The sequence below is a fragment of the Schistocerca cancellata genome, chromosome 7 (assembly GCF_023864275.1).
Source record: "Schistocerca cancellata isolate TAMUIC-IGC-003103 chromosome 7, iqSchCanc2.1, whole genome shotgun sequence".
Classification (NCBI taxonomy): Eukaryota; Metazoa; Arthropoda; class Insecta; order Orthoptera; family Acrididae; genus Schistocerca; species Schistocerca cancellata.
This window is the reverse complement of record NC_064632.1, coordinates 227,634,822-227,651,862: the sequence shown is the minus strand read 5'-3', so window position 1 is coordinate 227,651,862 and position 17,041 is coordinate 227,634,822. Positions and strand designations below refer to the sequence as shown.

At 38.6% G+C, this 17,041-nt stretch overlaps 1 protein-coding gene across 1 annotated transcript in view; it reads left to right on the top strand.

Moving 5' to 3' along the window:
• Window positions 1–314: 314 nt before the first annotated feature.
• Window positions 315–17,041, top strand: part of LOC126092572 (polypeptide N-acetylgalactosaminyltransferase 35A) — a 154,894-nt gene continuing 138,167 nt past the window's right edge. The window contains exon 1 of the mRNA XM_049908250.1: window positions 315–722. Within this exon, the coding sequence (XP_049764207.1) occupies window positions 614–722 (109 nt within the window). The 5' untranslated portion in view covers window positions 315–613. The remainder of the gene's footprint in view (window positions 723–17,041) is intronic.

The following is a 17,041-nucleotide window of genomic DNA, read 5'->3' as shown; positions in this document are numbered from 1 at the left end:
GATAGTCAGAAATAGAAAGTAGATTCTACCAGTTCGTTTCCCAAAATAGCATCCCAATTAAGAATTATGTTTCATTTGCGTATAGTGTTCTCCTTCGCCTTGTATTAACAATAAAAAACTCTTTTTATGCACAAGCAGATATAAAACATCCAAGAAAATATTGGCTCATTATTACACATTTCGGAAAAATGAATCTATCCGCTTTTGCTCCCTCTCGCTCCCTTACTTCACGTTGTGCTGGAAACTGAAATTCGACGTATTGCAAATACCAACCTGTTGGAATCTAATTTCGAAAGTTGTCACTAGTGATGTCTTTGAAGGCGATTGTCAACAAGCGACTTGCGGCAAGCGCTTCTGTTGTAACAGAACTGTCAAAATGTTTCGATAATGCGGTGTGTATGCTTTGTTATATAAGTTGAATGAATGGTGTTGTTTGTTAGCGGCACTTCCGTAAGACTGCCAACGTTTACGCAATGATGTCGAGTATACAATACCATGCCTTTGTGCTAACTAGTGAACACGTGAACTGGAATGCATTCCTTTGTTGAAGAATCCTTATTGGCACTCAGATTTTAGGGGTAATGAAAATTAAAGTGCGTCAACAACAACAGTCATGTCTCTTCGCTACAACTCATTCATTGTGGGCGTGCTGGTGGCGTCGGTAACATGGGCGATCAGTTTGTTTCTTTACTGGAGAATTGCTGGCATAGGGTTGCAAGTTGGTGAGTAAACAAATTTGATTTTACTCATTTACTTTAAGCTCTTGTTTGCCAACAATTGTGTTGCGTTTTGTATGAGATCAAAAGCCGTAATAGATGTACGGTAATGAAAATCATATTAACTGCAGTCGTGATGAGTGCTGTCTCATTTGAACTATGTATTCGAAAAGTAAACGCGTCTTTGGCAAACAGTGTACCCATTGGAGTTCGTTACATAGGAACTAGAAATTAGTTTTGAAATCTGTGCATGTAGGTACATTGCTGAAAAGAGTTCTGTGTATTAATAGCTACTTATTTGCAAGTCTTTGACAAGGCCAAAGGGTTGTTAGTAGTGGTTTTGCTATGCAGATCTTCGTTCAGTGAAGAATATAGACAGTTTATGGCTCGTATCTGCTACCGGTGCACGTCTGTTTTACGGTTTTGATGCAGTTGCTTGGTGTTCTGGAAGTTAGAGAATCTAGTGAACTCCTTCAAGGGATCGTGCAATTCTATCGTTGAAATGTCGTGTGCCTTGGCTTATTATGACATCAAGAGTTATACAAGATGTAACTAAATTCCATTTACAGACATTGAGAACTTTTTAGTGGGGATCAAGATGATTAGATTAGATTAGATTAGATTTACTTTCATTCCAATTGATCCGTAGTGAGGAGGTCCTCCAGGATGTGGAACATGTCAGAAAAACAACAACACATGACAAATATTTACAACTAAAACAAATAAGCTAATGTACCATTCCACAGGTCCCAAGTGGAATGATCGTCATTTTTTAATGAACACTAAGAGTCATTTTACAAATACTAATGCATTGAATTTAAAATAAAAAAGTTTTTTATTTATTTATAAGGTAATAAACATGTAATACAACTACTGTAATACTTATTTACAATGAACACATTACTGCACTGAAATGGTGCAGAAGTTAGATTATACTTACACACACACACACACACACACACACACACACACACACACACACACACACACACAAATTTTCAGTGAACACATTACTGCACTGAAATTGTGCAGAAGTTATGTTGTACTTATATACAAATCAGTTGGTTTTACTAAGAAATTCATCAATAGAGTAGAAGGAGTTGGCCACCAATAAATCCTTTAGGCTTCTCTTAAACTGAATTTCATTGGTTGTTAAGCTTTTTATGGCTGCTGGCAAGTTATTGAAAATGTGTGTTCCTGAGTAATGCACACCTTTTTGTACAAGACTAAGTGACTTTAAATCCTTGTAAAGATTATTCTTATTTCTAGTATTGATTCCATGAATTGAGCTGTTGGTTTGAAAAAGTGATATATTTTTAATGACAAATTTCATTAAGGAATAAATATATTGGGAAGCTGTAGTCAGTATCCCTAGTTCCCTAAACAGGCTTCTGCAGGATGTTCTTGAGTTCACACCACATATAATTCTTACTGCACGTTTTTGTGCCCGGAAAACTTTAGCTTGGCTTGATGAATTACCCCAAAAAATAATCCCATATGACATTATGGAATGAAAGTAAGCATAGTATGCCAGCTTTTTCATTTTTATATCCCCTATGTCTGACAAAATTCGCATTGCAAACAGAGATTTGTTAAGACGCTTCAGCAGTTCTGTGGTGTGCTCCTCCCAGTTGAATTTATTATCAAGCTGTAATCCCAAGAATTTAACACTGTCCACTTCTTCTATCTTCTTGTCATCGTATGTTAGACATATACTCTTGGGACACCCCTTACAAGTTCTGAACTGCATGTAGTGTGTTTTTTCAAAGTTTAGTGACAAAGAATTGGCTAGGAACCAGTGATTAATGTCCACATTTTTTTTATTGGCTGATCTTTCTAAGACTACACTTGATTTGCTATTTATTGCAATGTTTGTATCATCAGCAAACAAAACAAACTTGGCATCTGGTTGATATACACAAGAAAAATTAAGGGCCCCAAAATGGAACCTTGTGGGACCCCACATGTAATTAGTTCCCAGTTGGATGATGCCTGATAGCTTGATACATGTCTCTTTCCTAATAACACCCTTTGTTTCCTGCCAGAGATATAAGATTTGAACCATTTTGCAGCATTTCCTGTTACACTATAATATTCTAGTTTACTTAAAAGGATATTGTGATTTACACAGTCAAATGCCTTTGACAGATCACAAAATATACCAGTTGCCTGCAATTTTTTGTCTAATGAATTAAGCACATTTTCACTGTAAGTGAAGATAGCCTTCTCAATATCAGAACCTTTTAAAAATCCAAACTGTGACTTTGACAGTATGTTATTTGAGATAAGATGGTTATAAAGACGACTGTACATTACTTTTTCGAAAATTTTTGAGAATGCTGGCAACAGTGAAATTGGACGGAAATTTGATGCTATTTCTTTATCTCCCTTCTTAAACAGTGGCTTAACTTCAGCATATTTCAGCCACTCAGGAAATATTCCACTGATAAACGACTGGTTACACAGATAGCTTAATATGTTACTTAGCTCAGAATCACATTCTTTAATTAACTTTGTTGATATTTCATCATACCCACTAGATGTTTTTGATTTTAAAGATTTTATGATGGACATTATTTCTGTTGGGGTAGTGAGGGTCAAATTCATATTATGGAAGTTACTTGAAATGTCTGGTCTAAGGTAATCCATAGCAGCATCTACCGAACCTGACAACCCCATCTTTTCAGTAACAGTTATAAAATGTTTGTTAAAAAGTTCTGCAACACTATACACATCTGTCACCAATGTATCATTTACTCTTAATGCTATTTGTTCCTCTTCATGTCTGGTTCTACCAGTCTCCTCCTTCACTATATCCCATATTGTCTTTATTTTGTTATCTGATATGACTATCTTTTCCTTGTAATATATTTGCTTTGACATCCGTATTACAGTCTTTAATATTTTGCAGTATTTCTTATAATGTGCTATAGCATCAACATTGGAAATGTTTCGGATTGACAGATACAGTTTTCTTTTTGTTTTACAAGATACCCCTATTCCTCGAGTAATCCATGGCTTCTTTGTAGACTTTGCTCTAACCTTGGTAAGTTTTGGGGGAAAGCAGTGTTCAAATAAGGTATGCACTTTATTAGCAAAAATGTTATATTTTTCATTCATGCCATGAGCACTGTAAACATCAGTCCAGTGAATGTCTCTGAGGAGTGTCCTAAAATAATCAATTTTTGGCTTACTGATTACCCTCTTGAGCTCAGATTAAGTTTAGCAAAGGAATTTCTGTCTGGAAACATACCATTTTCCTGCTACACACAAAATACAACATGTGTTCAAATCTCAGCATTCAGTATTCATCCAAGGTGCTACGCCAACTAGGCCCTACATGTTTGTTTACTGCTTTTTGAGTTTGTGATCTGCCTGGAGATGTTTGTACCTACTGTTGTGCATGTGATCTTTGTTCGTACTGCACTACTGCATGATAGTAATCATTCACTGCAGTAGAGAATGCAAGCTGTTCATACATTTCAATTTTAGTGTCTTGCTTTTGGCCATGATGATCTACATGTTTGCAGAATACACCAATTTGATGTTATTATACACCAAAGCTTGGTGCAGTCAGAGGGCTGCTTGTCAATTGTATGTGGGGAGTTTGCCAAGCGCCTTCTCATTTCCCCTTTGCTACAGTCTATTTGCGGGGCTGACTGCACTGCTCCATGGCGGCACCACACACCTGAGTTTGAAGAGGCTGTACTCTATGCTCTGGAAGAGGGCACAACAAATGTCGGACACATAGCTTGTCGGCCAAATGTGGATCACCAACTGTCTAGTGTATTCTGTATGAGCAGCAGCAGCTTCATCCATACCACCCACAGGAGGCACAGGCAGTGCAACCACAAGATTGTGTGTTACAACCTCACTTCTGCAGGAGGTTCGTGCACTGTTGTGTGGCCAAGCCTGAATTCCCATGGTGGATCCTTCCCATAGACGAGGCAAAGTTCACCAGGAAGATGTTCTCTACTCCCACAACACTAATGTGTGGGCTGATGAAAACCCGCTTGCTATGTACCTCAATGGGTTTCAGGAGTGATACAGTATGAGTATTTGGGCAGGATTTCTGGATGGATGTGTGACTGGACCATAGTTTGGGTCGTTTTGTTGTGTTTGATGGCATCGTGTGTGTGTGTGTGTGTGTGTGTGTGTGTGTGTGTGTGCGTGCGTGCGTGCGTGCGTGCGCATGTGCGTGTGCGCGTGCCCGACCTACTTTGCAGTGTCAATTTTTTATTTGATCTATTTTTCTCGACTTGTAATGTTTTGTGTATTTATTGTGCACTGAATGTTTTTTAATTTACGTAGGGATATTTGATTTTTGAAGTTTTGAGTTGTTGTGCTTTTGGTTTTGTTTTTCGTAGTTGTAGGTGTTGGTTTTTTCACATCAATAGTTATGGTTGACCTATATAGGTCAAAGGAAATGACCAATTCCAATTTTCGTACTTTCATTAGGTATTGATGTTTTGGTATCGTCAGCTGTGGTCAAGGGAGATGTCTGATTCCAATTTCCATAGTTTTTTGCTGTAGGCTTTGGTGTTTTGGTATCATCAGCTGCAGTTGACCTATATAGGTCAAGGGAAGTGTCTGATTCCTGTAGATTTTGTAATTATTATTATTCGTCATTTTGTGTGTTTTGGGATCGTGGTGTGGTTTCTTTTTTTCTTTTCTTTCTTTTTTTTCTATATTAAAAAAAAAGCTTGTCGCCTCCCTAAAATCACGGTTGCCCCATTAGTTTGATTGTATTTTAGGAGGGAGATGTTGTTGTCTTATTTATACGTATTTTCGCGTTTGTTGCCATGTGTGTGTAGTGACATGATAGGCGTCATATTGGAGACACGTAGAATAGCCGTTGCTACCTTATTGACGACGTCATAGGTCAGAGGAGATGGGTGGAATCGGACACTTCCGTAATCCCACACAATGATGCATCACTTCATTTCTCATGGGCAGTCCAAGATCATCTCTTTCAACAATTTGGGCAACAGTTAATAGGTCAAGTTGGCTCAATTGTTTAGCCTGCATTTTCTCCAAGATTGGATCCACTAGGCTGCTGCCTGCAGGGTAACATGAGATTCTTAATTTATGAGATCTCTGTGGCATCTGAGGAAGACCTACTGGCATAGGTTATGGCTGCAACGAATGCTGGAGGACGAGGAATTGGTGATCATGTGTACCAGAAAATGGTACATAGGTACCCTATCTGCATTGACTTCAATGGTTGTCACATTGCATGCTACTTGTAAGTGGACCCAGACAACAAGCAGCAGGAATCAGAGAGCAGTGTGTATTGTGATATTTTGCACATATCGGGAAAATGGTTTGTTTCCGAACACGAATTCCCATGCTGGACTTAACTGTCTTGATCCCCATAAACTTAACTGCCTTGGCCCCCACTACAAGTTATTAAAGTTTGTAAAGTAAACTTAATTACACCCTGTATAATCACCATATTCATTGGGAAATAGTGTTTGGAATGGTGATTTATTTTATTGGTGCATAAGTTTGTAGCATTTTTCCAGAACTTTAATAAATACAACAGATACGCATAAAAGAGACTTTGGTTATGAATAATATATTTTCCTTCACTATTTACAACAGTCTGTCAATGCTGGAATAACTTCCCTATTCCGCGACTGTAGAAATCAGTTGATTTTTGAGCCAAAGACTTCATCAAACAATGTTCAGAGCACATTTTCATCTGAAAAGGAAGTTCCTTGAAGGCTGTGTGACAGAATTTGGAAAAGGTGACAATCTGAGGGCACAAGATCAGATGAATAAGTTGGGCGCAAAACGACTTCCCAACCTGACTCTTGTATAGTGTTCTTTGTCAGTCTAGCAGAATGCAGGTGAGTGTTATTGTCGAGTAGCATCACTTCACAAGTGTTGTCATGTAGTAGCATCACCTCACACAGTCGTCCTGGTCATTTTTCTGCAAGACATCTCAGTTGTTGATATGTCAGCAATCATGGTTGCACTTCGAGGAAGCAGTTCATAGTACACACTCTCACTATTCCATCAGATGTGTAACATTATCTATTGGGGATGTGCACAGGTTTTTGTACGAGGAGTTACTGCTATGTTTGAGTTCAACCATTCCTTTCCTTTCTTTATGTTAGTATGAATACATCATTTCTCATCATCAGTAACAATCCAGGATAGCAATGGTTGATGTTCACAAGCCAATAGATGATGAGTGAGCTGCGATGGAGATATGGTGACCCATTAATTATTATGATTTTGGCATAGAACATGCAGTACCCAACACTCAATTTTTTAACCCCCCCTTTGTATGGAAATGTCGCATGATGGTGGAATGATCACAGTTCATCACATTTGCCTGTTGTTGATTACACCTATTTGGATCATTGTTGGTTAATGTGTTTAAACGAACTTCCTCAATGTGGAGATCCATTAATGTCAGAATGATCCTCTTCAAAATGAGAAAAACTGCATTATCTGCATACAGAGCACATATGTTTCTGGCTGCCTCCACTGCTGTCACTCCTGTACTAAATTTGGGATTACTGAAATGTCCAATTCCACCCATCTTCTTTGACCTATGACATTATCAATATGGCAGAAATGGCTATTCTAAGTGTCTCCATTATGGCACCTATGACGTCACTATGTACACACGGTAACAAACACGAAAATACACATAAATAAGACAGTAACATCTGCCTCCAAAAATACAATCAAACTAACGGGACAACTGCGGGAAATTGGGGGGTTTAGGGCAAGGATAAGATAAATGTAATAGTACAAAAAAACACACCATGATCCCAAAACACAAAATGACGAACAAAAAGAAAAAAGGGAAAAAATCACAAATAAATAAATAATCTGCAGGAATCAGACACTTCCCTTGACTTATATAGGTCAACCACAGGTGACAATACCAAATCACCAACACCTACAACTACGAAAATGGAAATCGGTCTTTTCCGGTGACCTAAATAGGACAACCACAACTATTGATACCAAAAAACCAGAACCTACATCTACAAAAAATAAAACCAAAACCACAACCTTAAAAATCCACAAATCAAACATCTCTACATAAATTAAAACAGATTCAATACACCATAAATACACAAAACATCACAACTCAAGGAGAATAGACACAAAAAAAAAGAAGAAATTTCTTACTACCAGAAAATTCCAGTTCTTCACACTCGATTGTCGGGCGGCAGCCCCCCCCCCCCCCCCCCCATACACACACACAAATTAAACGTCTTACCACACTACAAACAACAAACCAATACAGTAACACCTAACTAAAACGCCAAAAACATATACCCAAAAAAAAATGATAACTCATTGAAAAAACTTCCAAACCTTACGTTTGGAATTACAAACACTGCCATCAACAGCTTCACACATCCAACATCAAGGTTCAAATAAACCCAGTACAACACATTATACTCAGCATGCACAATGACGTCACGACACCCTTACGTCACAGGTCAAAGCAGACGGCTGGAATCTGATGCTTCCGTTGACCCTTTAACTCAAACAGAAGAATGTGTTGTATATGTTCAGGTTTCTCCACTTTGCAGTCCATTTTCTAATGTCCACAAATCCACTCACTACCTCCAAATGACAGTATGACTGAAATAGCAGCACTGAATGACAAATACAAAATGACAACTGATAAAGTCGTAGCATCTGAAATTCCAACATGCAAAACAAAACGCTACGAACTTACGCACCAACCTAATACATTTAATTAAACTCTGCCTCTTTGTATCCTGTATAGCATGACTTTTTCAGAGTTAACTGATTGCATTACATTTTATTGCTATATACAAGCTACATAAAGTTCCTGTCTGTTTCTTTTTTAATAACAATCCAACTGCATAAATGTCATTTTAGATACTGTTATTTAGTGAACTAAGTCGTCATTGATTTAGCAGTAGTAGTATAAATACTAAAGGAACGTTACACTGATAAAATCAGGCTGAATAAATTTGTGTGTTATATGGCGTTTTATTTTACTTTACTATTTAAATTAGCAACTACTATTATTGTTCTTTGTATCCCAGAGTAGCTTGTCAGTAACTTATTTTCAAATATAATTGTCAATTTTTCAATCGTCAGTAAAGAAAAATTTTGCAAATATTGAAAATAATCATTTCATCATACTGCTGAATAATGGAGACGGTATCTGTATGTGCAGCTGACATAAACAAAGTTTGTAATTTCTGTACTTACAAGAGTAGTTCCACATTGGCATTTGTGTTTGGTATTTGCTTTTAACTGAGTTTGCTCCCCAAATAGTATATGACACAGTTAGAGATTGTGCAATAAATGCCAGACATCTTATGTTCCACATAAGGATTTTTATGTTTATAGACCCTAATGGATGATGTTGTTAACTATTTGAACCACAAATGCACCCAGAGGGCCTTAATGTCAGTGTGAACCATCTACAAATAATTTGTTTTAAAATATTTTGTTATACAGTTCATCCTGAGACATGAAAGTAATGTGTGATATTTGGAGGGTGATGGGATAAGTCTGAAAGATAAGAGCTACCCAGGCATCTTCCCTTTTTTCATTTTCTTTGTTCATAGATGATATTTTTATAATTTACTACTCATTAGACATATGTCTATTATCCGATACAGCTTTTTACGAATTTAACTTACAGTTTTAGTTTTCATAACAAAGAGTAAGTTGAATATGGTGTGAACATAAACATTGACCTATCAATTTGTTATCACAGTCTTTATTTTCCATTCATGTTCTTTGGTTTTGCCAGCTCAAAACCAGAGCGTCACCTTCCATCCTAACCTAGACCATGGGATAAGTCACAGCGTAGTCTGGCACTATAACCAAGATTTCAGTTGGAAGGGTGCACTGTCACATTCTAACCAGCATTGTAATACACTGCACTGGGGAGGGGGGGGGGGGGGAGCATGTGTTGGAGGGACATTGGGTATTGAGAATCAAACCCAAGGACATTGCGTTCACTGTTTATTGTACACTTATCAAAAAAGTCCCAACACCAAGAAATAATTAGAGCAGTGTACTGAAATTTCAGGAATACATTTGTCTAGGTTACATATTTAAGTGATTAGCATTGTGATATCATAGGTTGATGTAGGTGTCAGAAAAGCCATGGCAAATGTGAAATGCTGATGTGTTAATAAGCGCTGTAACTGCCAGAATGTTAAATTCAAGCTTGCAACTGTGCATGCATTGTGTCATACAGGCGTCAGGTGTCATTTTGTGGGATGGACTTCCCTACCTATTGCATTTGGTCGGCCAATACAGGGACGGTTAATGCTGGTTGTGGATGATACTGGGATTGCCTGATGATGCCCATATTTGCACAGCCTTCACTTGCACTAAGGCAGAACTGGCTTTCAACAGAAAACACTACAGACCTCCACTCTGCTCTCGAATGAGCTCTCACCTGACACCACTAAAGTTGCAAATGGTGGTGGTTTGGGGTCAGTGCAGTGCACGGTACAGGGCGTCTGACTCAGAGCTGTCCTTGAAATAACTGATTTGTAACAGTTCATTGTGTTACTGTGGTGCCAACAGCTGCTCATATTGCTGCAACACTTGCAGTACAATGCACCAGAGCCACACATTGAACATGTTGGTCTTCCCTCTCGGTAGTGCCCCATGGCCATCCAGGACCCGATCTTGCGTCCGTATAGATAGTGTCGGAAGTTCCATGCGGCTTTTCGCGGATGATGCTGTAGTATACAGAGAAGTTGCAGCATTAGAAAATTGTAGCGAAATGCAGGAAGATCTGCAGCAGATAGGCACTTGGTGCAGGGAGTGGCAACTGACCCTTAACATAGACAAATGTAATGTATTGCGAATACATAGAAAGAAGGATCCTTTATTGTATGATTATATGATAGCGGAACAAACACTGGTAGCAGTTACTTCTGTAAAATATCTGGGAGTATGCGTGCGGAACGATTTGAAGTGGAATGATCATATAAAATTAATTGTTGGTAAAGCGGGTACCAGGTTGAGATTCATTGGGAGAGTCCTTAGAAAATGTAGTCCATCAACAAAGGAGGTGGCTTACAAAACACTCGTTCGACCTATACTTGAGTATTGCTCATCAGTGTGGGATCCGTACCAGATCGGGTTGACGGAGGAGATTCAAAGAAGAGCGGCGCGTTTCGTCACAGGGTTATTTGGTAACCGTGATAGCGTTACGGAGATGTTTAACAAACTCAAGTGGCAGACTCTGCAAGAGAGGCGCTCTGCATCGCGGTGTAGCTTGCTCGCCAGGTTTCGAGAGGGTGCGTTTCTGGATGAGGTATCGAATATATTGCTTCCCCCTACTTATACCTCCCGAGGAGATCACGAATGTAAAATTAGAGAGATTAGAGCGCGCACAGAGGCTTTCAGACAGTCGTTCTTCCCGCGAACCATACGCGACTGGAACAGGAAAGGGAGATAATGACAGTGGCACGTAAAGTGCCCTCCGTCACACACCGATGTGTGGCTTGCGGAGTATAAATGTAGATGTAGATGTAGATGTAGATATTCTTGTGACCACTGCTGCCAGCATTCCAGCATTCATGTACAGTGGCTACAATCCTGCCAAGTATTGCAGAAGAAACATCTAGGTTCTCGTAGTCCTGTTTAAATGACCTGGTTCAAACTCAGTGAGCTGTTGATGATGGCATTCTTGACTGACATCAATTTACTACACCCAATCTCAAAGATAATTAATGCTCATGACTGTTACAGCGTGTATTTAAAGCGAACCTGATTTACATCCTAATGGTGGTGCTACTACTGCCACTCTTGTATGACTGGAATGAAATTTGAATATACATCATCTTTCAGATGTAGAAACACACCTACTGACTTTCGTTTATCTTGCACAACTCCTTCTTGGCGTTGGAATTTTTTTTTTCTGTCAATGTGTTTTATTCATCACTCCGCAAAGATACCTTTGTGAGATGTAAGTGCCCCCACCCCATTGTAATTTTAAGTGAACTGTCCATGTTCCTAAGGATTTTCTGTTGAATGTTTGAGAGAGAGAAGCTATGCTTGACATGTCTTTTCTCATGATAATTGTTTGATTCTTCTGTAATAAAAGACAACGTCCTTTAATGTAGTTTGTTCGACTTCAAACAATATAAACGTACATAACTGTATCACACTCATTCATTTTTATGAAACTGATACATTTCGAAAGTCATTCACTTTTGAAAAGCCACAAATGATTCGACATTCCTATTTCAGTTAAATACTTCTCTCCATGCAGTATTAAACAATGTCTGTCTTAATTTTGTGTATTCCTGTTTCTTGACTCATTCAATACATGCTCATTCTACCAACTCTGCACCACTACTGCTTTTGCACACTCACTGCAAATTAACATTGTCAGTGTGATATGACAACGCTCTGTGTGTGCAGTGGGAGAATATGGGAGTTCCAGAAGCTAAGGCTCACCAGCTGGTATCTGCAGTTAAATAGCTCGCTGGCAAGGATATTGATCTTGATATCTTTACAAAGAATAGCTGAGATTAGAAAATAACCCCCTAGCATATCAACAGACTGGTGACATTATTAGTGTGGTGGAGATAAGTCCCTCAAGAAGTGACCAGTGTATGAGGTCCCTAATGGGATCACATCTGCGAAACAAAAATTGACAAACTAATAGAATCTTCTTGGGAGTATCGGTTTTGGATGGGGATGTTACAGTTATTCATGTCTTGAAACCTATTAAAAATTTGAAAATATCAGACCACATTGAAAAATTAATAGGCTTTTTTATTAGGAAAACAAGACAGTTTATAAGAAAAAAATATAGTCATAACTTTTGTTAGCTTCACCAACACTCAAACAAACTGCCATCTTCCAGCCTGTCCTAAAGCCTGGGGTTTAATACAGATCAGTCTGTCAGCACAACCTCTACTGAAAGCAAGTTTTGAAAAACAAAAAAATAAAATTTAAAAAAAACTTTTTTGTCATGAAACATTTGTTGGCCGCACCAGTTGATAACTGAACTGTTACACCAGATCACTAAGGATCTTACATGATGAGCTATCTCATTCCTACCTAATCTATGCCTCAGGTTACAGTGCAGATCAGTCTGTCATTGCAACAGACATTTTTAAAAAAGTGCAAAATGTAATATTAGTAATTCAGTTTTCAGTAGACTTGCTAGCTCCAGTATTGTTATGTAGCTCTAGTATATAATATGATACAAGTGAGTATCTGCAATAACTAAGAGGTATTACTAAAGAACACAAACGACATAGAAACAAAACCATTGCAATCCTAACTGCTAAAGTATATTGCATATTGAAGAACACATCGATGTCTCATGTTTTCACTAGACCTGATCAGATGATGCTATTTCTTTTCTGTGTTTACATTTGCAAGAAGCTCCACATTTTCAGCCCTGCTGTTCTAAAGTGGAATGTATTATTAACTTCGTGTGGTGGTTTGAATCCTTTATTGAACTTTATTTTGAAATTTTTTGTATTAAATGATAGTAACACAACTTCGTAGTCTATGTTCTCATTTGTCAGTTGTTATTTAGGCATCATATTACATGGTCATTACTTTTTATTGTGATTATCCTCTGACAATAGTAGGTCCCATTGTTTGCAAATGAATTAGTATGATTACCTGAAATGAAGAACTCTTTTTTTTTGAACGTTTTTAATATTGTTCAGTTCTTCTGTTTTGAAAGTCATCTATTCTTGCTTTTTGGCTGTGTGCTCTTTCAAACTATCAACATATTTAGACGGTTTTTGTGATAATATTTACTATATAAGTGACTTATTAGTGGTTCCTTCATTCGCCTCTGCCTTTATTGTGTTGTGTTTGTGAGTGTTTCGTATTGAGCAACTTAACCTCTTACCTGTGTTTACATTACGCGCTGACCAGTTGCAGCTGTAGCGGCGCATCGAAAGCTAAGTACTAATTAATTGCTTGTGTATAGTGGTTTATTTAGGAACTTTAGTAGTCTTCAACCGGTGTTCTTGGTGTTTTCTGGTGAAATAATTTCAGAAGAACCTTTTGGGAACTGTTTTCAGTTTCGTTACTGTATCATTAGACATTTGACTATCTTTCTGTATTAGTCTTTTGTTATATTCTCATTTGTTGTTGATTAATACTATTAATAATAGTAGTTACTTCCCTTGTAGAGTAAGTTTGTGATTATTGTAGTCAGGTTTTTAACATCTTCTTATTGTAGTAGCGGAACTTAGGTAAAGTAGTTTTCTTGTTTTAATAAGTGTAAATTTTACCATGAGTGAGAAGTGTGGGCTTTGCCGTAGGTTCGTGAGTAGTGGATTGCGGTGTGAGACTTGTTCGAAGTATTTTCACTTGGGGGAATGCAGTGGGGAAGCCAGTGGGCATTCTGGAGAGATCCTCTCTTGGAACTGCAGGTTATTTAGCAAGAGTAAGTTGATAGAGGAGCAGGAGCGTAAGATCTGTGCCCTTCAGGTGCAGTTGAAAAACGCACAGGAGGAGCAGGAGCGTAAGATCTGTGCCCTTCAGGTGCAGTTGAAAAACGCACAGGAGGAGCTAGATAGGATGAGGAGGGGGAAGGGGGTTGGGGAATGGGAGCTGGCTGTTGGCAAGAGATCTGCTAGGAGAAGAAGATTTTCAGATAGTTTTACTATTGGTGTTTACAATAGATATGACCAACTGTCAGCGTCTAGTGGAGAGGAATCTCTAGTAGCTGTAGATGTAGGAAGTATGCAGCAGACCTCAGCAGTTACGGTGCCTAGGACAGTTGCAAAGTCAAAGAGGAAGAAGAAGGTTCTGCTGTTAGGTAGTTCTCATGGTAGAGGTGTAGGCCAGCAGTTGCAGGAAGTGCTGGGGAGTGAGTACCAGGTCACCAGCATTGTGAAGCCTAATGCAGGATTGGCTCAGGTGACTGTTAACATGGGGGGATTATGTAGGGATTTTACTATAGAGGATCAGATAGTGATTGTGGGTATAGCTGGTAATAGTATTGATAGGGATGGGGAGTATGACATAGATGGTGACCTGGAAAAGATAGCCACTCAGACTGGCAACACGAATGTGCATTTCGTGGAACTGTTTCAGCATCACAATCGGCCTCATCTTAATACAGCCGTCAGGCGTAATAACATGAGACTTGGGGGTGCGCTGATGACAGAAAGCATGGGTCACATTCCAGTGGTGTCGGTGGAGTCTATCAGCAGGACGGGGTTCACTAGACATGGCCTGCACCTCAACAGGTATGGGAAGGGGAGGTTGGCAAAGCTTATAGGTGACAGCATAGGTGTGGGTGGTGGGATCACTCATGGGAAAATTCCTGCAGTAGTGGGTGTCAGAGCTGCACCTTTTTTAGATTGAAGTCAGCTGATAGGTATTCCTGCTTAAGGGAAGTCTCTCTAACAAAGGAACCACTTTTGACAAAGCTTAGGTATCCGAGTAATGAGGGAATTAGTATATTTCATCAAAATATACAAGGTATTAGAGATAAAGTTAGTGAACTGCTTATAGATGTTGACTCTGAAATTATTGGTATATCTGAACACTTCTTAAATAAGGAGATAATTCAGAGGCTTCCTTTACCAGGATACAGGTTGGCTGGCAGCTTTTCTAGGAGCTCTTTGCGGTGTGGGGGAGTAGCCATGTATGTGAAAAACGGCATCCCATTTGAGTCAATTGATGTTTCAAAGTACTGCTTTGAAAAGGTGTTTGAATGTTGTGCAGGTGTGGTTAAATTTAATGGAGCTAAACTTCTAACTGTTGTTATTTATAGATCCCCAGACTCTGATTTCACAACATTTTTGCTAAAGCTAGAGGAGGTTCTTGGTTCACTTTATAGGAAATACAAAAACTTAGTTATATGTGGTGACTTCAACATTAATTGCATAAGTGATTGTGCAAGGAAAAGGATGCTGGTAGACTTCCTTAATTCGTATAATCTTATGCAAACCGTATTCTTTCCAACGAGAGTGCAAGGGAACAGTAGAACAACCATAGACAACATTTTTGTTCATTCCTCATTACTAGAAGGGCATTCTGTTAGCAAAAGTTAAATATAGGTATCAACTGTTTAGGAAAGCTGATCCAGTTGCTGTAGAGACCTTTGTAAACCTTATCAAGGAACAAGAGTGGCAAGATGTTTATAGCGCTGATACAGTAGGTGATAAATATAATGCTTTTCCCAAGACTTTTCTCGTGTTCTTTGAAAGTTGCTTTCCATTAGAACTTTCAAAACGGTACTAGCACAAACAGGCAGCCCGGGTGGCTGACTAGAGGGATAAGAATATCTTGTAGAACAAAGTGGCAATTATATCAAAACGTTAGAAACAGGCAAAATCTGAAAGCAGCAGCCCATTACAAACAGTATTGTAAGGTGCTTAAAAATGTTATTAGGAAGGCAAAAAGCATGTGGTATGCAGATAGAATAGCTAAGTCTCAGGATAAAATTAAAACCATTTGGTCAGTTGTAAAGGAAGTGGCTGGTCTGCAGAGACAGGTCGAAGATATAGAATCAGTGCGTAGTGGGAATGTCCATGTTACTGATAAGTTGCATATATGTACAGTATTTAATAATCACTTTCTGAATATAGCAGGTGAACTAAATAGAAACCTAGTCCCAACAGGGAATCATATAGTGCTCTTAGAAAAAAGTGTTCCGAGACTGTTACCTGAAATGCTCCTCCATGATACTGACAAGAGGGAGATGAGTTAATAATCAAATCACTAAAGACCAAGAACTCTCATGGATATGACGGGGTATCTAGCAGAATACTGAAGTATTGTTATATGTGTGTTAGCCCAGTACTTAGCCATATCTGTAACTTTTACTTTAGGAGTGGTCGGTTTCCTGACTGATTAAAGTACTCAGTAGTGAAGCCCCTTTATAAAAAGGGAGACAGGGATAATGTTGACAATTTTAGACCTATTTCTATGCCATCAGTGTTTGCTAAAGTTATCGAGAAGGTTGTATATACAAGGTTACTGGAACATTTAAATTCACATAATTTGCTGTCAAATGTACAGATTGGTTTTAGAAATGGTTTAACTACTGAAAATGCTATATTCTCTTTCCTCTGTGAGGTTTTGGATGGATTAAATAAAAGGTTGCGAACACTAGGTGTTTTCTTTGATTTAACGAAGGCTTTTGACTGTGTTGACCACAAAATATTACTGCAGAAGTTGGACCATTATGGAGTAAGGGGAGTAGCTTACAATTGGTTTGCCTCTTATTTTAAGAACAGAAAGCAGAAGGTAATTCTCCGCAATATTGAGAGTGGTAGTGATGCTCAGTCCCAATGGGGCACTGTTAAGTGGGGGGTTCCCCAAGGATCAGTGCTGGGGTCACTGCTGTT